We start from the raw sequence: 22,963 nt of genomic DNA, 5'->3' as shown, positions 1-22,963 counted from the left end.
GGAGAGGCAGGCCTCAGGACTCGCATGTCAAGCCAATCCCACCTTGGATAGGCAACCCCAACGATGGGAGAACTAGCTGTTTGTATGAATGTAGATCCCTGGAAATCAATTCAACCCAAAATGGGAATACATGGAGATTAAGCCTGATATGTGTGGAGCTCCCAGCTTGGAGCCGAGATACAATATGTGCCAATCTACAGGTCAGTGATGTCCACTTGCACCTCAGATCCCCCTCGCTGCTGACTACGAGGCTGCACCAGACTAATTTTTCTAGCTTAACTAGTCTGCAAATGTCCAAGTGATTTCTTATTTAAATGAACTTCCTGGGGGGGGCACTCATTGGATAAAAACAAAGACAAAAAGGAGATGCGGATGAAAAAAAGTCTAATATGTGTAAACATTTTATTTATTAAAAGCGTAAGATATTGAACTCACATGTGACTGGGTGGAGAGCAGCAGAGAACCGAACAATCTACTAAGGAGAAGGAGATGGTGCCTCTGTAACGCTGACATGGTCCTGCCCCGATTGACCTGACATGGTCCTGCCCCCAAGTCACCGCATTCTATCTAAAACAGAAGGGATTGCTATGTCTCGTCATAAGTGTTCCACCTGCTATGAATGTCACCTTGTTGGAATGTGTTTATGGGGAGGTACTCCCTTTTGTCAGCCTAACTATTGTGCTGCCCTAGTAGCTGATAAGGAATGAGGGAAGGATTGTAACTACCCCACCTGTACACAAAATACTGATAATCACTAAATGAATAAGCAATATGCATAATTCAGTAATAAAATACAATATGCTTAGAGGTGTCAAAATCTTCAATATATTGCATTTAATGATAATATCATAACACTATGCCAAACTATACAAAATGAAATGTTTGTATGTATTGTGATGTTTGGGGATATTAACACATATGGTGAGTGCTTTAAGGATGCAGTCCACTCGCAATACCTTCTGTTTAAGGGCCTGGTAGCCCACTTTTATTCAAACAAAAGTTCATACATCCTTCTTGGATACCCTCACAGGGGTTGATCAGCCTAACATCCATGCAATGCTTCAAAACAACACAACTTTAGCCTCCTGGTTTCCACTTCATACATTACAACTTCTGACCCACTGGTCCTCTTGGAAGTGCTGTCCCAAACTGGCGGCCTATCAGGCTCACGGCTCTCGTAGCCTCACCAGTTCTCCCAGCCTCCCTGACTGTCTTCATGTGCCTCAAGGACACACACCTCCTGACTCCTGAACATCGTCCGTTCCTATCCCAGCAAGAGCTCACCTGACTCCTCTCTGACTTCTAGGGGAGTCCTCCTGACCCCTGAACACGGTCTGTTCCTATTTCCCAGCAGGAGCTAATTCCCCCAGCCAGCATCCTTTCCTTAAGGGCTGTGCAATCATCGGGTGCTAGTCACTGTTAAAGCCTTGACCCAGGACTGGAGATCTAATCCCTTCTGAATCACTTTGAAATCTCCCAATTCCAGGATCCAAAGCAGAAGCCAGACAAACCCTTCCATTCTGACACCTTTTAGCCCCTCTGGCTGAGAGTCCTGGGTGATCATAACACCCAATTCTACAGTGGGATTGTCACACAATACAAATATATATAATATATATATATATATATTAGTGTAATGTAAATGGGTAAGCCGTATTAGTCCAGTAGAGAAGATGTATAAAAAAACAAAACTGAGTATTGTAGTATGCGATGATACCTTTCTTATAGGACTAACAAAGTATATAAAAGACAAGCTTTCCAGAGTTAACCTCTCTTCTTCAGGTCATAAGCAATACTAATCAACATGACCACGTTTACCACTTAAAGCAAGAGAAAGTTGTTAGGGAGGGAGGGTGAGAGGGGTGTCATAAATGTTGGACCTGGCAGTAAAGAATGTATCCTTATAACTAGAACACAGAACAAATAAACAGGATGACCAATAAACCCTAAACAGATCAGATATATACAACATACATATGAATATTATGTTCTGTATATTCATAAAAAGTTCTGGTAGTGTGTAAGAAAACCAGAATCCACATTAAGTCCCTCCTTTATGGAATTGAAATGTAAAATCATTTTTATTTCAAATGTTTTTCTTTCATGAGAGTTTTTAAAATTCCCTTTCAGTACTTTAATATTGAGATTGTGAATGGAGTGATCTTTCTGGGAGAAGTGATGTCCTACTGGGGTGCAATATTCATTCTCTTTGTGGTTCTCGATCGAGCTCCTTTGTAGGTTCATCCTGAGATGCAGCTTAAGGCCAGTTTCACCAATTTAACAGCCTTTGTCACATGCTGAACACTGTATCATATAAACCACGTTAGCAGTCCGATCGGCAGCCCATACACGCGATCCGCCGGCTCTACAGCCGGCGGATCGCTTGTATGGTAACAGGCACCCCTGCCTGTTTTTACATTTCGGCCATTTCCCGCTCGCGAGCGGCGCGCGCGGGGGGGCGTGTCTGAGCGGACGTCTAAAGACGCCCGCTCAGATCTAGAGAGCTCGGGCCGGCTGTTTTTTTTACTACGGCCGGCCCAGAGGTGTTTAATGGTGTACATTTTGTTGTTGTGACTCGCTGTATTCTTGTCACATATATGTTGGCAAAGTTTGCAGCTGGGTTTTTTGCATTGTACTGCGCCATTCTGTGTCCGTTCCTCTTCTGGGATCAAGAACCACAAAGAAAATGAATATTGCACCCCAGTAGGACATCACTTCTCTCAGAAAGATCACTCCAAACGTTGGAGTGTTGATTAGTATTGCTCCTGACCTGAAGAAGAGAGGTTAACTCTCGAAAGCTTGTCTTTTATATACTTTGTTAGTCCAATAAGAAAGGTATCATTGCATACTACAATACTCCGTTTTGTCTTTTTAGACATCTTAGTGAGTGTACAGCTTGTATATCAGTGTACATTTGCTGTCCCCTCAAAAAAAACTCAACACGCAGCCATTAATGTCTAAACTGCTGGCAACAAAAGTGAGTACACCCCTAAGTGAAAATGTCCAAATTGGGCCCAAAGTGTCAATATATTGTGTGTCCACCATTATTTCCCAGCACTGCCTTAACACAGGTTGCCACTGGAGTCCTCTTCCACTCCTCCATGACAACATCACAGAGCTGGTGGATGTTAGAGACCTTGCGCTCCTCTACCTTCAGTTTGAGGATGCCCCACAGATGCTCAATAGGGCTTAGGTCTGGAGACATGCTTGGCCAGTCCATCACCTTTATCCTCAGCTTCTTTAGCAAGGCAGTGGTCGTCTTGGAGGTATGTTTTTGTTCGTTATCATTTACATACATATTTACAACAAGAGTTGTGCTGGGGTTTTTTTAAAAACGAGGACTCAGAAGATTAGAAAATCATATAAATGTATTAAATTCATAAAAAATATTTTCATAATGAAAGTTAAAATCAGTGTTATTGTGCATACATGATTATCGGATCCCTAAATGGCTTGTATATTATTATATATAGATCATGCAAAATTCATACTTCATTTCATTGTCAATCTTTAATCCATTGAGTGTGAGCAATAATTTTAGGGCCAATAATTACTGATAACACTAAACTGATGATCATTTTAAGCGTCGCCTATGGCCAGTTTTCAGTGTTGTCGATTTTTGCGGGCGCACACAATTTTAAGGCTTGACATGTTTGGTGTCAATTTCCCTAACGTGACCACATCTTTATATTTTACCAAAAATATGGGTAAGAATAGATATTTTAGAACATAACGTAGGGGAAAAACATTTTTGTTTGAAATTTACGGTACTTTTTTCATTATCTAGTAAAAAAATAACCCTCCACACCAGGTAAAGAAGAGTGGACCAAAATCCCTCCTGAGATGTGTGCAAACCTGGTAACCAACTACAAGAAATGTCTCACCTCTGTGCTTGCCAACAAGGGTTTCTCCACCAGTACCAAGTCATGTTTTGTTTGAGGATCAAATACTTATTTTACTCACTGAACTGCAACTCAATTTATAACTTTTGTATCATGTGTTTTTTCTGTATTTTTGGTTGATATTTTGTCTCTATCATTTAAAATACACCTGTAATAAAAAAAAAAAAATTATAGACCTTTCATTTCTTTGTAAGTGGGCAAACTTACAAAATCTGCAGGGGATCAAATAAATATTTTCCACACTGTAGATATGTTAAAGAATTTCCAGTCAAGAGGCCTAAATGAAGCATTTGGGTGTGCATGCAGAGTGGTTCAAAGGACATGATTGCACATCTTAATGACATCACCTATTAGTTTTGTCAATATGTTGTAACATTGCACACATTTTAAAACCCTATTCAGTAAAATTATGTCAAAGCATTGCTTTGATGTCATTGGTCATATTACCAAGATTTATAAAGCATATTCTCATCAAACCTTTGTTCTTCTTTTCCAGCACAGGCACTGGCAGCTACTTCCCCACCGAGTCACAGTCACATGGAAGATGAGATCTTCAATCAGTCTAGTAGTACTCCCACCTCCACGACATCAAGCTCTCCTATTCCACCAAGTCCTGCAAATTGCACGACAGTAAGTTTCTAATGGATTTACCTTTTCATTAAAAAATACAGAAATGTCTTAAACAACATCTGCACCCATGTGTTAGAGTTGGATTATGTTGCTCCTCAAGCTTAGTTGATCCAATGCCAAATCCGCATTTCTGTACATCATGCGTGTTAAGTGAAGTGTGTGGTAGTGTGTTTAAAAAAAAAAAAAATGTACTGAGGTCATGGAAATGAGAGAGAAATGCATGTTTTTGGCATTACATTTTATTCGATATTCCTGAAATACACAAATCTTAGTTATCATTGCATACCAATGGTTAGCTAATGGGCTGTTTACAAGTTGTCATATATGCCTAATGATTTGTCATTCGGTATGGCTGTTACAGGAAAAAAGCCTGATGAATTTTTTTTTTTTTTTTGAGGGACACAGGAATTTAGAAATTGTTACAGTTGGGTTATACTGCTGCATAGAGGGAAATTGGACTCTTGAAGAGCATTCCCCATTATAACCCCTCCTCTACTCAGCATGCCTCAGTCTTTTGCTAGTATCCTTAGTGGTTAGGCTTTGTCTTTTCCTCAGCTAGTCTCTACATAGCAGATATGCGGTTTAGGGGTAGACTCGGTAATATCTTTCCAGGCTGTACCTGGACCACGCTGGACCGAAGGCTGTGGGGTTAGCCTGGAAAGTAGCCTAAGGGTATTGGCCTTTGCATTGTAGCACTTTCCTGACCTGTGTACTGTGTTAGCTGCAGGGTGTGTTCGGGATCCAGAGCTGTTGCACAGCCTTTCGTGTGACCCAGTCTCTGAAGACTTGCGTAGTGAGTAAGACAATTCAGGCTGAAGCAAAAGGAGCTACCCTACAGTTGGTAACATTGGAGAAGTTTCAAAATTACTGCTGCAGTAACTGTTAATGTTGAAGGAATTGAACACTGACATCATCTGCTAGGTGGAGTTTTAAGCCTGCTCCTTCGGCCATTCAACCTAGAGAAAGCACTATCCCGCTGCTTCTAAGGCAACACATGGTTTATTTGGTCTCTTTCCACTGCCTGACTACAGTGACTTGGTCTTCTCTGCTTGCATGCAACCTTCTGCACCAGCTGCTAGAATTTGTGAGTACATGAGGCCTTGCCTCCCATTGGGCCCAGTTGTTCTCTGCTGTGCGGTACAACATGTCTTCTGCTGCTGAGAGATGCGGCCACTGTCACCCTGTCATATACTTAAATGGGTACAGCGGCTGCATCTGAATGGGACACCTGGAATTCCCGCTGCAAGAATCTGTAGGTTCTTGCAGCAGGAATGCCAGAAAGCCCTCTGTGGATGGAACCTAATTCCCTAAAAGAGGACCCTAACATCACCAGAGTGAACTTTCATTTAATTGAACATTTGGAGCAAATGTCTGGAACCTTGCATTTCAACTGTGATGTTCTGGTACAAGAATCTAAGGTTGTTTCTCGCATGGGGCTGATGTCCAGTCACGTGTAGGGAGCTTTGGCTACATGCCTGGAATGCCAGTGATAATTCCAAGGAACATGTGACCCTGTTGTCCTTTGAGGGATGTGGCCTTTTTGGACACTGTCCTTAGCAAAGCCACTGGTAATTGGAATGTACTCCTGCCTCAATGCAGGAGGTCAGTGGAAGGGGCAAAATGACCACCTTCTCCTTTTCTAATACAACCCCAATTCCAAAAAAAATGGGACACTGTGTAAAATCTACATAAAAACAATGCAATGATTTGCAAATCTCATAAACCCATATTTTATTTACAATAGAAAACATAGCAAATGTTTAAACTGAGAAAATGGACCATTTTAAGAAAAAAAGGGTATTTTTTTAAAATTATCAGCAACAGGTCTCAAAAAATGTTGGGACAGGGCCATGTTCACCACGGTGTAGCATACCCTCCTCTTTTACTATACTCTGTAAATGTCTGGTATCTGAGAGGACCCGTTGCTGGAGTTTTGGGAGAGGAAGATTGTCCCATTCTTGCATGATATAGGATTCGACCTGCTCATCCTGGGTCTTCAGTGTCATATTTTTAAGTTTATCGGTGCCCCAAATATTTCAACTCGTGAAAGGTCTGGACTACAGGCAGGCCAGTTAAGCGGCCGGACTCATCTCCTACGAAACCATGCTATTGACATAGTTGTAATATGTGTTTTAGCATTGTCCTGATGAAATAAGCAAGGCCTTCCTTAAAAAAAAGAGATTGTCTGGATGGGAGCTTATGCTAGTCTAAAACCTGGATGTATCTTTCAGCATTGATGTTGCCTTTCACGGTGTGAAACCTGCCCATTCCATGCACACTAATACATCCCCATACCATCAGAAATGTAGGCTTTTAAACTAAGCAATGATAACAAACCAGAAGGTCCCTCTCCTCTTTAGTCTGGAGGAGGCAGCACCCATGGTTGCCAAAAAGAATTTAAAATTTCAATTCATCTGATAACATTACAGTTTTCCACTTTGAGACAGACTATTTTAACTGACCTTTGGTCCAGCGAAGACGGCGGCATTTCTGGATCATGTTCAGATATAACTACTTGTTTGCATGATAGAGCTTTAACTTTCATTTTTTGGATGGCACGGCGAACTGTGTTCACAGACTGTGATTTTTGGAAGTATTCCTGAGCCCATGCAGTGATGTCCATCACAGAATAATGCCTGTTTTTAATGCAGTGTCGTCTGAGGGCCCGAAGATCACAGGCATCCCAATATACACTGAGTGGCCAGTTTATTATGACCACCTGACGTTTGTAGACAAATTAGCTATAATTTCGCGCTGAAGTTGCTAGAGGGCCAGACCATTATAAATAGGGAAGCAGGTTTACCACGACAGTAGAAGTAATTTTTTTCTGAAGATATGGGTAAACAACGCGATTTAACAGCCTTTGAACGTGGGATGATTGTTGGCGCGAGCCATGGAGCGAGTATCAGCAAAACAGCAGAATTCGTTAAATGTTCAAGAGCAGCTGTTGTTAAAGTGTTTAAAGACTGGACTGTCAGCCGCCAATCTGGGTCTGAACGTGCGAATTGTGGCCGTCAGCGACTACTCAATGTTAGGGCAGAACGGAGAGTGGCAAGACTGGTACAAGACAACAGAAGGGCAAAAGTGCAGTGTCAGATTCCTCGCATCACCTTTCAACATCTCGTGGAGTCACGAGGCGGCTCAACGAAGTCATCTCGTGAAGTACTGATTGGGTGGTCATAATAATCTGGCCACTCAGTGTATATTTCCACAGAGATTTCTCCTGATTCTTGAAATCTTTTGATGATATGTACTGTAGATGATGATATATTTCAAGTCTTTGCAATTTTAAGTTGAGGGGCATTATTCTGAAATTGTTTGACAATTTTTAGATGCAGCTTTTCACAGGTTGGTGAACCTCTGTTCATCTATACTTCTGAGACACTGACTGTCTAAAGGTGGCCATACACTTTACAACCCTCGCAAGACTTTTGAGGACACGGAGTCCTCAATCTCTTTTTCTGCAGCCCCTGTTATAAATAAACAGGAATCCTCTATAGTGAGTGTTCCTGTTCATTCATAACTTGGGGATAGTATGTTTACTATAACCACAACTATGAATGAACAGGAGGTGATGTAGAGGCTATAGCAACCATACTATGTCCTCAATTATGTACAGACACTCAGTGATCGCTGAGTGTTTGCACTCGTCTCCTTTCTGACAGCTGTCACAGGAGGCTGAGCAAACGGTGCGGGGAGGAGAGCTCAGCCTCCTGTGACAGCACGGGCTGTCTCCGCCCACACAGCGCTCTGCCGGACTGTCAGTCGGCAACGCGGTGTGGGAGGAGAGACGCCGGCCGCTCACATGGCTCTCCTCCCGCAGCGCTCGGCCGGCTGTCACAGTTTCTCTCCTCCCCGCTGGGACACAGAGCAGCAAACAGCGGGGAGGAAAGAAAGGGATGCACTGCTGTATCGGCAGAAAAATGGCACTTTCGGCATTTAGCCAAAAGTGCCATTTTCGGCCGATATATCGGTGCATCCCTAGTTAAAATAAAGTATAAAAGATAAATAAAATAAATGTAACAAAAATGATATATTTCTATATTATCATTTATATAAAAATTAACCCCTTACAATGAAAATCTGCAGCTGAGCTGCATATTTGTTTTTCACCCTAAAGGGTTTTTTTTTTTTTTAATCCCCTCATGACAGTGATGATCAAAGTATGTCGCTGTCACTAAGTGTGACAGTGACATTGTATGCCAGGTGACCACTTTTAGCTTTTAGAGAAAAAAGGTACACTGCAAGAAAGTAGGGGTTTTAAAGAGAGGTATGAGACCCATACCCATGGGTAAAAAATGATATCAAAATGTATTGTACATAGAATAAAATAGTGTGTTCAGTAGATGTGAATTAACAATACCACCAATACAACTTGTGAACACAAATGCCCAAGATATGCAAAACATCAACCAAATATGTCTTATTATACATCCATTGTTCTAAATATTCTTATTAAAAACACATCCAATTACTGGAGGACTATCAGGTCTGGGGCCCGACGCGTTTTGCAACAAGCTTCTTCAGGGGACCAACAAGAGCTAATCTAGCAATGGAAATTAGACATACAATTACTCCTTTTTGCATAGTATATCAGTAACATACATCCAAAATCAAATTGTACAATTAATATATAAAGAGATTAGGCAATTAACCCAGCAGGTTGAGAGCCCCCCACAGAGTAGGCGCCCGGTACTTACCACACACAATGTGTCTGGAGTGGGAAAGATACTTCCGGACCTGGAGGGGCAAGGGGGCTATTGGTAGCCAACCAACCACATTCCGTCCATTAGCAAATTTTTAGAGAAAAAATATTAAAATGTTAGGTTTTAGTTTTAGTCCGAGAAGTACAGAAATATTTCTAAAATTCTAGGGATGTGAGGTTTTTCCAAATAGAGAACAAATAAATGAATGTATTTATTGCATTTTTTTTAGCTGTGCTGTTTTTGTAAAAAATACTACAAATCAAAACTAGGAAAAAGTGTTTTCTTTAAGTTTTTTCCTCTTTTTATATTTTATTTGTCCTAAGTGAGGCGTTAGGCACACATAAGTGATATAATTATCAGGGCTTGAAAAATTTTAGGGTGTTTCACCAGTCAGCATGACCGGACTATAGCCTTGCAATTTATGTTAACATTTTTTGGGGACAGATAGAGCTTTCTTTTGGTATAGGTATATATGTTATGTTATAAAACATTTATTCTTACCCATAGTTTTGGTAACCAAAAAATCAGGGTCACGTCGGGTAAATAGACACCGAACATGTCAAGCCTTAAAATTGCATGCGCCCGCAAAATCGCAAAAAATGCTCATAGGCGACGCTTAAAACGCTTTTACTGCTCATCAGTTTAGTGTTATCAGTGATTAATGGCTCAAAAATTAAATAATAATTTTAAATCTTTAAAATTAAGCTCTCACTCCGACGTTTGCGGCGATATGTAACATGAGCGGCACAATAGTCGTTTTCGCACGTAGGCGCACCCGACGCATATCTGCTTGTTTATGCGGGGGGCGGGGACTTAAAAAAAATTGTTTTCTTTTTTACATTTTTTTATGCTTCTTTATTTTTTTATGATTCTTGAATTTTTGTATTACTTTTTACACACACAACTTTATTGCTATTACATGGGGGGCTAAGAAGGTCCTCTTTATGGAGACATCAGGGGTCTCCAAGACCCCTAATGTCACCTAGGGACCCCCAGAGAAGCTGATGAAGCAGAGATCTGCTTCATCAGCTTCTGTAGCTGGAGAGTGACACTGAATGCAGGAAGTGATGTAATGTACATCACTTCCTGCATTCGGGAGGAGTTCAAAGTTCTCTAGAGACGCCCGATCGCTTGAATGTAAAGCTCCCGGCCGGCCGTGTAATTACAACGGCCAGCCGGGAAGCTACTCGTTTTTTGGAATATAACATGGGTACAAAAAATGAAAAAAAGGCCTCAGTCATGAAGGGGTTAATCAAAACGTCTTTATTGAAACATAGAAACATACATAAAAAGCACGGCCTCAAATTGAGCATTGCACAGTAAGCGGTACATAGGAGTGCACAGCAAATACAGAACAGTAGAAGTTTAGTGCAACAACGCTGAAATGTATAGTTCAATTGAAAGATTGTCAGTGTGGGCAACAGCCGTATGGTATATGACCAACAGGTCCTGAGTATTATGACTAAGAGAGCATGTGCATCTCCATCCCGAGTGTAAAGCTAGTCCAGAGGGCGAAGTATAGAAGCCTCATGGCATGCAAATCGCACGGGAACATAAAATAACTTTGTGTTAATTGGTTTGGTCATTTATTCCATCTAAATATTCCTGTAAGTATCATAAAACACTGGTGAAAGCTAAGGTAAGTGGAGTAGTGTATATGAGCAAAGTGGAACCCGAGAAGGAAGGTCAAAGACATGGGAAAGGAGAACAGAATGAGGGGAGGTGAAGAAGGGCACACACATGGCCGGACAAAAAAACATACCACGGGAAGGGTAAATATACGGGTGAGAAGCAGGGGACAAGGACGTTAAGGAGGAAGGCAGGGGTTGGTTCACCCCGCCGACACAGCAACTGCAGTAGACGGCCCCGAGATAGCCGACAGGGGGACCGTGGCCAGAGTCAATCCGGGGCGGTAACAACTTTTCCCTGGAATAGGTGTCCGAGTACCGGACAGCTGTCCACGGGCTCCAGGTGGACTTGAACCTCTCCTCAGTATTTTTGAGGGAAGCGGATAGGTTCTTCATATGATAAAGGTCACCAACTTAGCCATCCACACTCGAAGCGATGGGGGGGTCGTGCGTTTCCAAAGCATAGGGATGCATGCCCGAGCAGCATTCAGCAAGGGGACGGTCAAGGATGATTTGTATGATTTGACTTATAGAGTAGACTGTCTGAGTGGTGTAGCAAGCATGTCGCCGGATCGTTTTTAAGCTTCATCATGGTCAACTGTTCGATGATCTCCAGGACCTGATCCCAGAAGGGGATATTTTATTTTATTATTTTTACATTTATTTCATTTAATATTATTTTTTTTTTTCCCCTTTAAACCGACTCCCAGCGGCGGCTCTGTTTACATGTGTAAAGACGACTGACGGCTTTACAATAGAAGTGATTCTGGCAACTCAGCTAGGGGTGCAACAACTAATCGACATAATCGATTATAATCGATTATTGAAAAGTTGTCAACTTTTTCAATCATCGATTAATCGGCTTCCGATTGGTTGGCCCTGTTCACTGCTCCACACACGCTGCGCGCCACACCTCCTCCCCACCTCACGCTGGCCGCTGCCAGACGCGCCCGCCCGCATCCACGCTACACACCTGCTCCCCGCCTCACGCTCACCGCCCGCCCAAATCCACGATCGGCACAGGGACGCGGGGAGAAGAAGTAAGGAGGAGCAGGTGTGGGCAGGTGACAGCCGCGGTTAGACAGGCCCGATCTCAGAAACAAGTTGCTGGAAGACTTTTCAAGTTGCTGGGATTTGTATTCCTCTATAGCTGATGGTACATTGTGCTGTATATTATACCATCAGCTATGGAGGAATACAAAGCCCCGCAATACATTATACACTATATGTATAATGTATTGCAGGGATTTGTTGTACTCCTATATAGCTGGTGGTATTCTGCATTGCGCTGTATAGAGGACTACAAATCAAGGAATAATACATTATACAGCGCAATGCGGAATACCACCAGCTATAGAGGACTACAACACCCAGCAATAGTACATTATACAGTGCAATGTGGAATACCACCAGCTAGAGAGGACTACAACACCCAGCAATAGTACATTATGCAGGGCAATGAAGAATACCGCCAGCTATAATGTACTATTGGTTGGATTTGTTGTATTCCTCTATAGCTGGTGATATTCTAAATTGTGCTGTATAATGTACTATTGCTGGGTTTTGGAGTCTTCTATAGTCTATGCCATTTCACTATATTGCACACCACACTTTTTTTTTCTTTTTTACTTCCACCGCTCCAAGCTTGCTCCTGTGATGGACTGCAATCTCAATATAAGCTAGTAGTCCATCTTTGGAGCCATTTTTTAAAATTTATTTTATTTTTTATCCGATTAATCGAACTTAATAATCGGCTAAATAATCGATTTTGAAAATAATCGTTAGCTGCAGCTCTAGACTCAGCTTTCCCTAGATTGCTTCTAATGGCCGGTAAACTGCATGACACCCCTGATGTATTTCCTGGGCTCTGCTGCCCCTCCTATGGGCCTGGGACTGGCATTTCAGGTGTCAGTGGGAAGCTGGGAAGGAGAGCAGCGAATATCTGTTCACCGCTCTCCTCCACGCACTATGGGACCGAGAGCGACACAGATTATATCACTTCCGGGCCCATACCGGTCATTGCTGGGCTCTCAAAGCCCAGCAATAAGCTATTGAAGTGTGATCTGTACTTCAATAGCTTATTTAAAGTGTAAAGGTGATACTAGGGGTCTTTTGGACCCCCAGTATCACCTTAAAGAGGACCTGTCACCACCCATCTGCTATCACATAGGGGGGCTTACAAACAATTAAAGTAAAGTAAGAAAAAAAAGTTTTTAAAAATATTAAATAAAAAAAAATGTAAAGTCCCCGCCACCGCGAGCACGCATTTCACGTAAACACGCGTCAGGAGCGCCTACGTCCGAAAACAATCATTGCACTACACATGTTGGGTATCGCTGCGCACACCAGAGTGAGAGCAATAATGGGCCAATAGTTATGCGTATTTCTAAACTAATGGACCTGTAGGGGCTTTCAATTAGTCATCTTTGGACTTTTTAGGGGTACTGAATTCTGTCGCAGTTTCACAGACACACAATTTTTAACCTGGGCATGTTGGGTATCTATTTACTCGTAACCTCATCTTTTATATTTTATTTCATGCAATGGGTATTTTATTGTGTTTTTGGGCATTTAAGTGCATTTTTCACTACATTTTGGGGTTTGATAATAAGTTGGGCTAATATTGTGCAACATAAAAATTTGCAACGGAAGATATTGTATCCTACAGGGTCCTGGCTTTCAGAAAATATATCATGTTTGGGGGTTTGTGGAGAATATTTCCAAATCAGCTATTTTGTCCTAGGTTGTTCACTTCTCCTGTCTTCTCCAAACGCCCTTTTGTGAATAACCCTGTATATTTGGATTTATAAATGTTACACTGATTCTTCAATCACTTTGTGGACTGAACACTTTTGCACTTTAATACCATATTAACCCCTTCATGACTGAGCTTGTTTTTAGTTTCTGTTCGTAAATGACTGACACACTTTTGAAATTTTTGCTGTGTGATTCTTCCACGTCAGTAATATACTTTCTTACAAAGTGCACCCACACATATTATATATTGTTTTTTAGAGGACATATAGGGCTACATATTTATATCACATATGTGTGTCTAACGCCTCACTTAGGACAAATAAAATATAAAAAAAAAGAGGAAAAAACTTAAAAAAAACACTTTTTTTTCCAGTTTTGATTTGTAGTATTTTTTACAAAACTAGCACAGCTAAAAAAAATGCAATAAATACATTCATTTATTTGTCCTTTATTTTTTACACTTCTTTTTTTTTTCTTTACACTTTTCACTATTTTTATTTTTTTACACTTTTCACTTTTTTTAAAACTTTTAACATTTTTTATTTTATTTAATTATATCAAGCAATCATTGTGAATTAATCTCACTATTACTGCTTGATAAATTAATACATTTTTGGTTATTATTAGGCTGTTTCAAACTTCAGAACAGCCAATAATAAGTTAGTGACACTGATCCTGCAGCAGTTCAGGATTCAGCTGTCACGAAAGGTTTTCTGAACGTTCCAACAATGATTAGAAAACTGAAACATTCTTCTTTCAGGAATAAATACATTATGTATCTATTCCTGAAAGTGAAAGAAAAAAAAAGCCAGTATACGATCCGAGAGTACGCAATTTTAAGGCTTGACATGTTTGGTGTCTTTTTACCCGACGTGACCCCATCTTTTATATTTTACCAAAAAATTGGGTAATAATGTTTTATCATTTAATATAGGGATAAATACCACCAAAAGAAAGCTCTATCCGTCTGTGAATAATTCTTAAAATATAACACATAAAAACCCACATCCAATTACTTTTTGACATAGACGGGGGAAAACGTTTTATAAATAGTCGTTAAATTCCTCTGTCCATAGTCCTTAATCAAAAAAGGAAAATTAGGGTTATCCAACGACAGCCCACTTATCTCTCCTTCCCACTGGTTCCGGTTGCAGTGATCTGTGTCCCCGCTGCCTCTGCCGATACAGGTTAGGAGAGCAGCGGGGATTGAAAGGGACACAGACCGCTGCAGCCGGCACCTCCGGGGAGGAGAACTGGGAGCAGAGTGGCGGTGGATTCAACTAATCGAATAAATCGATAAGGAGAATCGTTGAAAACTTCTCATTATCGATTATTATTGATTTTATCGATTAGTTGGTTCAGCCCTAATGCACCCAGTCTTGTTTACATTCCTTGTGCCTCTGGATACTTTGCTGCCTTCCTTGGTAGGAAAGTTCTCCTCTTAAACTTTTGCCCCTCTTTAAAGGGGAGCTTTATATCCTTGGGTGTGTTGAGACCTTTGTAGCATTGCTAATCATCGGTCTTTCCCTCTACCAAGAGATCTGCTTATCCATAAGGTTGACATGAATCTATTTCGTCTGTTTCTCTGGCTGATAATGATCTTTCCATCCAAATGATCACTTTTGGATCAAGAAGTTCAGAATACTACTATGCATTCTCTGTCAGGGGGATGTGGTGGTGCTTTTCGAGCCTGTGGATCCTTCCTTGTATATTGGGTCTCCACACTCGGGAATTACCCGCCCCCGGCTTCCTGATTGGACAGATTGGGAATCCTCTCAGCTCCCGGGAGTTAATTTCTATCCTCCGGTGCAGGTACTGTTAAGGCTCACAAAATAAAACCTTCTGACTTGATATGTGACATTCTTAACAATCTTGATTTGGGAAGCTGGCCAATTACCTGCCCCCCGGCTTCCTGATTGGCCAGAAAGGCGGCTCCTGGTGACGAGGGAGCATGGAGCTGGCTAAACAGGAAGCCGGGTGTTGAATCGTTATGCGTTGCCCGGCTTCCTTAATGGGACTTCCGGGAATCGGTACTAGATACCGAAAAAACAGTATTGGTGCATCCCTAGTTACGAGGTACTTTTGGCCCTGCCTATCCTTTCCGCTCTCTTGCTATATTTTCCCCTTCAGAATAACTTCAGGACTGTTCTCCTGGGGTTTCTACAGGGTCGGGAAGGGTCTCTTTTGTCTATCTATTGAGATTGTATGTTTTGAGAGGGCTGTGCAAGTTGTCAGTCGGCTGCCTAAAAAACCCCAACTTTTCTGACTTTTCGATTGTTTTGAGAGGGCTCCTACAATTTTGCTGTCTTAGTACATGATTGGTTGACTGGCTGCACAGCCCTTTCCTCATTATGGAACCTCTTACTCTGCTTCTAGGGCTTAGAGTACAAGGCTTGGGCCATGTCTCCTTCGGAGAAGAGGCACGGGAGATCATGGGCACGGGAATTGGGACATACGATCTCATTAGATGAATGGGATAGAGCTTTTGATTTAGCTTTTAAAAAGATGAATTCAAATCAAGTTCAAGAGCGGAACTTTAAAATTATAACTAGGTGGTATAGATGCCTGGCAATGTTACATAGATGGAATCAACAAGTACCTAAAGAAGCTGAATTTGTGGAAGTAAAAAAGGGACAATTCTTACATGTATGGTGGGCATGTAAACTGATTAGGCTCTTCTGGGAAACTGTATTTAACCACTTCCAGGCAGCAATACGTACATATAGGATAGCCCGCAGAAGTGGTTAAACCAAGAGCACTGCTGCTGCAGCCGTATTCTTGGTGTCATTTTAAACAGCCGGCGATGGCTGTTAAGGTACAAATGATCTGGCGTCTATACAGCCGCTGGATCGTTTGTACCGATTGCGGCATGTGCCAGGTCTCCCAGCAACAATCAGAGAGAGATCAGCAGGCTTCCAGCCGCTCTTCTCTCCTCCAATCACTGGACCCGGAAGTGATGTGTATTATATCACTTCCAGTGTCACTGTTTACATTCTCCGGGTCTTAGAGCCAGGAGAAGAAGCTGGGGAAGCAGATCTCTGCTTCCTCAACTTATTTGGGGTCCCTAGGTGACATTAGGGGTCTGAAAGACCCCTGATGTCTCCATAAAGAAGACCTTTCATACCCTATTTGCTATTACATAGGGGGCTTATTAGACCCCTATGTGATAGCCATACGTTTAGTGTACACAAAAAAGTAAGAAAAATTAAACATACATTTTTTTTTTTACATTTTCTTAAAGTCCTCCGCCCCCCCACGTGCACGTACATACATACGCAAACACGTCTTGGTGCGCCTACATGCAAAAATTAAGGGTTTTTTTTTAGTAGACTTCTGCTAAGTTATATAGGAGTTATATAGGAGAGATGTAATGGGAATAATAGCATAACATAATTGAACTGTACGTAATATGTATGATAGAAATTAAACAAAAAATACTTTGTGCAACAGCTGTAATAGATAAGTAGAGGTGAAAATGGAGGCCATGTGTATAATGTCCTTTAGACTGAATATTTCTGTAACTTCAGTCAGACTTTAAACCAAAAGACCAGAGACATCACTTGCTCATTAAATGTCAACCCTGGTCTGAAATTACTCATATTTAAACTTACAGTATCCGTCTCTATATATTATAAAATCCACCAGAGCTAAGACTATAGCTAGACATCTACAAAGGAAAAGAACCTTCCACAAGTTGGCAGCACTTCACCAGTCCGGGGCAACATCACTGATCATCTATCAAAGAAACAAAAACCTTCCCTGGTGCAGTATTCCTTTATTATGTGGATATAAATAGATAAAAAGATACTCACAAGTGTATATAAACACAGAACCTTCCATATGCAGAAGTCCACAGTTATTACGGGCAGAATGACATGTACAATTGCTCCAACTAGCAAAACGACATATCAACAGTATGTACAGGCCAAGGCGTAACATATTTTCGGGGTGCCCAGCCCCTTTCTTCAGAGCCGATCCACCTGCCATCCTCACCAGACAGGAAAAAAGGACTCTCAGGCAATCATAACAAAGCATCAATGTCTCCGTGGAGACAATTGCACCAATCCCAAGGAGGCTGAAAACTGACATAGCCCCGCTCGTGCCTGCCATGCAGTTACGAAGCAAAAAACTGGGATGGCTGCTCATGTACTGCCTCCCAGCCAATCAGAAGGCGGGGGTGTGTACTCAGGGGAAATGCCGGCCAATCATGCTGGAGACGGTATGCAGAGTGGAACGCCGATAAACCGCTGCATTACCCCCCAAAATCTTCTTTCACTGCCATACACTTCTCTATGTGAAAAAAAAACTTAACTACTACATGTACTTAAGTATTTAGACCCTTTACTCAGTACTCTGTTGAAGTACATTTGGCAGCAATTACAGCCTTGGGTCTTTTTGGTTATGGTGTGATAAGCTTTGCACCCCTAGATTTGGAGGATTTTCGGCCATTCTTGCAAATTCTCCTCAAGTTCAGTCAGGTTGGATGGGGACCCTCAGTGGACAGCTATTTTCAGGTCTCTCCATAGATGTTCAATAAGGTTTAAGTCTGGGCTCTGGGCCACTCAAGGACATTCACAGAGTTGTCCCTAAGCCACTCCTGCGTTCTCTTTGCTGTGTGCTTAGGATCGTTGTAATGTTGGAAGGTGGACCTTCGGCCCAGTCTGAGGTCTAGTACAGAGTCTGTTGTATCTACTCCCTTCATCACTTGATGGCAAATACTCTCAAACGTTCAGGGTTGGTATTGTGAAACTCTGGGAAATGTTTGGGCAGGGCTTAAGGATATTCTTTTTATGTTCACCAAGCCTGACCCTAAGTGATCTAGAGGTGGGGCCCATGTACAAATTTTGTTGTTTTTTTTTTGTTTAATACGTTTTTGTTTTTATTTCACAGTAATACATACACTTATTCATATATATAATAAAAAAAAGAGTATAGAGTTGCATCTTATTGCATAGATATTATACATAACTTATTTAGTGGTCAAGAGCCAATCCATTCTTCTTTTTTTACATTCCAGTCAACACATAGATATATCAAAGAAAATAATACATTCTCTCTCCACCACTTATATCATCCATCTCACAGTCAATCATACTACCATTCTTCTTGGGGGGAAGGGGGAACAATACTATGTGAATTTTGTGCATACTTCTATAGTGTTACTCTCAAGCCTTCCTAGAACCCCTCTCTTTCCTTCTATTGTGTACCTCCTCTATACTTGTGTTTACAAAATAACCACTTTAATGTCTATAAACTATGCCTACTACTTTGTGTATACCATTATTCCTTTTCCCTTCCCCTTTCCTCCCTTGTGCCTTTACTCAATAATTGTGTCCCCTTTTTCTAGTGCATTTTCCTTCTTACCTTAATGTTGTAACATACCTTGTGTTGTTTACCCTTTTCCCATCTTATCTCTCTAGTCTCCCTAGGTGTTGTCCCTACCCACCCACCTTTCGATATCCTCCATTCTACTATCAGTCTAACTTTCTTACAGGTCAAAATGCTTTAGATTCTATCTTCGTTCCTAAATCCACTTTTTATGTACCTCTGTGGGGATTGTCTGTGTCCTAGATTTCTAACTCTATATGTTTCCCACCTCTCCCATATCTTATCATATTTATCTTTCCTATCTGAGTCCCTTGCGCTTAGTTCTTCCATGTATCTTATCTCATCCATTATGTTCCCCCAACTCTCCATTGAAGGAGGATCAGCAGATTTCCAACTACGTGAGATACATACTCTGGCCGCGGCCAGTACAAAACTTAATATATCCTCTTTTATCTTTTTTAAAGGACCAGGTATCAACGAAAGTAGCACTATTAATGGGTCTTTTTCAATACTCGAGGCTTCCACATTACGGTATGCCTCGAATACTGATTCCCAAAATGGCTGTATTTTTGGGCAGCTCCACCAAATGTGCAAGTACGTTCCCTCCTCAATACTGCATCTCCAGCATCTGTCCGACTTTCCTGGGGTTATATGGTTAATTCCTTCTGGACATCTACACCATCTGGACATCATTTTAAAGTGTTTTTCATAGTTGAGGTCTACCTATGATGCCAATTACAGGCCTCTCTCATCTTTTTAAATGGGAGAACTTGCACAATTGGTGGCTGACTAAATACTTTTTTGCCCCACTGTATCTCTCCTCAAATCCTGTTCCCACCTCTTCATATATTTTGTATGTCCTTTGGCAACCTCCTCCCCCAACAGACCATAAACGACTGATATGACGTGTAGTAGGTATATCTCGTACACATAATTTCTCAAACGGTGTAAAAGGTCTGTTCATGGAGTTACCTCCCCCAAGATGTTGCACATAATCTGAAACCTGTACTGTCTCCATCCACAATTTCCCCGTTGTTTGCCTTTCTGGTCTCAGTTCTTTTTTCATTTCTTCCTTTCCCTTCTCTAAAACCTGCCACATCTGTATAGGGGAGGTACTTATGATATTTATGAGGGTTCCCACCTGCATACCCGGTGTAAATTGTGGGTTTCCTATTATGGGAGTCAGTGTGGACCCGGTCTAGAAGATAAATTATATTTAACTATGATTCTATCCCATACTCGTAATGCTGATCTTACAAGAAATGGCAGAGTGGAAATATGTGGTCTGTACGCTTTTGGCAGCCAATGGATATTCCTTAAAGGTATTTGGGTGATTTCATCTTCTAATTTTACTATCCCTTTGTTTTGGCTATTATGTATCCATTCTTGATAATATTACAGCTGTATGGTATAATGCGAAATCCGGCATGCCCAATCCTCCTCTTTGTTTATAAATAACACTTTACCACTGATCCGTGGTGTTTTATTAGCCCATACAAATTTCGTGGCTGCCGACTTGAGTTTTTGAAAAAAGGAACTGGGGAGGGATATAGGAACTGTCTGAAACCTGTACAGGATTTTGGGCAGTATGTCCACTTTAAGGACATTTATCCTACCCATCCATGACAGGCGTAGACATTCCAAGTAAAAAGTTGAGCAGATGTTTTATCTAACCATTCCCTGAAATTAATGGCATAAAGAGTCTTAAGATCCCTAGGTATATTAATGCCCAGATATACAATATGGTCTGGCACCCATCTAAATGAATAATTTTCCTTAATGCAGGCTTGAACATTATCCAGTAAGGAAATATTCAAAAATACTGACTTCGATATATTTATCTGAAAGTTACTCAGGTCCCCATATACCTCCAGTTCTTTAAGTATGTTAGGAATTGATATTAATGGAGAGGTTATAAACAGGAGCAGATCATCTGCATATAATGCCAGTTTATGTTGCTGTGTTGGAAGGGTCATACCTTTAATCGAGGGATTTTGTCTGATCGTTGCTGCTAATTGTTCCATCACCACAACATACAATGGCGGTGATAGAGGACATCCCTGACGTGTACCATTAAATATGGGGAAGGAGTCCGAGAGGATCCCATTCACCCTTACCTTGGCTGTAGGGGATGTATATAGTGCCATCACCTTAGATACAAAAAAGCTCTCCTAATCCCATATGTAGGAGAGACTGTCTGAGAAAGTGCCAAGTTGATGACCTTAGTGGTACTGTCTCTAGCTTTCCGCCCTTGCACAAAACCTGTTTGATCCGTATGTATAATTTTAGGCAAAACATTTTTTAGTCTAGAGGCCAGGACCTTTGCATATAGCTTCAAGTCTATATTGATGAGAGATATTGGACGATAATGTCTGCATTCTGTCAGATCCTTCCCCGGTTTTGGGAGCACCGAAATATGGGCTTCTAGTGTTTGGGTGGGGATGGGGCAGTCCTCTGTAACTGAGTTCCATACTTTAATAAAAAAGGGTCTTAATTGCTCCTCAAATTGTTTATAAAAGCGAGCTGTATATCCATCCGGCCCTGGAACTTTATTGACCAGCATATGATGAAAATACATCTTTTAGTTCTTCTTCTAATATCGAATTCAGTTTTTCTCCGTCCTCAATATCTAATCCAGGTACATTCGCTTCTTTTATATATTCTTTTATTCACAAAGCTATCCGATGGCATATCTGCATATTTACCTCGTATAGAGTACAAAGATGCATAACATTTTCCAAATATTTCTACTATTGAGGACCGAGAATACCGAATTTTCCCATCTTTGTCTTTGATTCTTATTATATTGGTTTTAGGGGCTCTTGGGTGGATCTTCCTCGCTAGTAACTTTCCACACTTGTCACCTTCTTTATAGTATTGATTTTTAATTCCATCCCTGGCAATTAGTGTTTGTTGGTCCAGGACATTACGTATATCTCTTCTAACTTATTTTAATTGATTGGCATTTTTTGGTGTCGTTTTAACCTTATCGAGGGCCTCTAATTCATACAATTTCTGGAATAATTATTTCAGCTTCCTGGCCCTCTTTCTTTAATCTAGAACCATGTTTAATTAAAATACCTCTCACTACACATTTTAGGGTCTCCCATTGGACAGGATTGGATGTTGTGTCATTTTGGTGATCTTTTATGAAATTGTTTATTGTGAGAGCTACTTCTTTTTGACAGTCTATATCTTTCAATAGGTTATTGTTAAGTCTCCAAGATCCCATACTTCTGCTTCTATTCTCTATTTCTATTCTCAAAGACACTGGTGCATGGTCTGACCACAGTGTCGGTCCCACTTCAATCTCTGGTTGATAATCTAACATCCGCTGGTGCATCCATATGTGATCTAACTGAAGTTACCAAACATCAAAAAAGACAAAGCCGCACTCTTAAACGACTGTGGCGGAAAACTAGGTCTCTGCAAGACTTTACCCTGTACAAAGCTGCCCTCCTAAAATATAACTTCTCCCTCCGTGCTGCCAAACAAACTTATTTTGTCACTCTCATTAACACACTCTCATCCAGACCTCGTCAACTCTTTTCTACCTTCAAGTGTCTCTACTATGTCCTCCACCCCCCCCACCCACTAACTCAATCACTGCCCAGGACATTGCCATTCATTTCAAAAACAAAATAGATAGCATTCGAGATCAGATCGCCACTGTCCAATCAACTGCCCCTTTTATTATAGTACCTGATCCTCCATCACACTTGTTACTTTCCTCTTTTGACCCTGTCACCACAGAGGAGGTTACTAAGCTTCTCTCTGACACCCACCTCACCACTTGCCCCCTGGACCCTGTTCCCTCAAAAATAATTTGGTCACCCTCTTGCTCTATCCTAGACTCTCTTACCCACATTTTCAATCTTTCCCTCTCTACTGGAATCTTTCCTACCCCACTCAAACATGCACTAGTCACCCCAATACCCCAAAAACCTTCACTGGACCCTACCAACCTCAATAATTTCAGACCTATCTCCTTACTCCCATTCACCTCTAAACT

The 22,963-nt window shown here is 41.2% G+C and overlaps 1 protein-coding gene across 1 annotated transcript in view; it reads left to right on the top strand.

The window, feature by feature from the left end:
- The window catches only part of CNOT3 (CCR4-NOT transcription complex subunit 3), a gene marked incomplete at its 5' end in the record, with an annotated part of 216,828 nt that overhangs the window by 84,728 nt on the left and 109,137 nt on the right, over positions 1-22,963 (top strand). The window contains one exon of the mRNA XM_018572047.1: positions 4,399-4,532. Within this exon, the coding sequence (XP_018427549.1) occupies positions 4,399-4,532 (134 nt within the window). The remainder of the gene's footprint in view (positions 1-4,398; positions 4,533-22,963) is intronic.

This window comes from Nanorana parkeri, unplaced genomic scaffold (genome assembly GCF_000935625.1).
Source record: "Nanorana parkeri isolate BGI_ZX_2015 unplaced genomic scaffold, ASM93562v1 scaffold1915, whole genome shotgun sequence".
Taxonomy (NCBI): domain Eukaryota; kingdom Metazoa; phylum Chordata; class Amphibia; order Anura; family Dicroglossidae; genus Nanorana; species Nanorana parkeri.
Note: the sequence above shows the minus strand (reverse complement) of the source record. Positions and strands in the feature narration are given on the sequence as shown.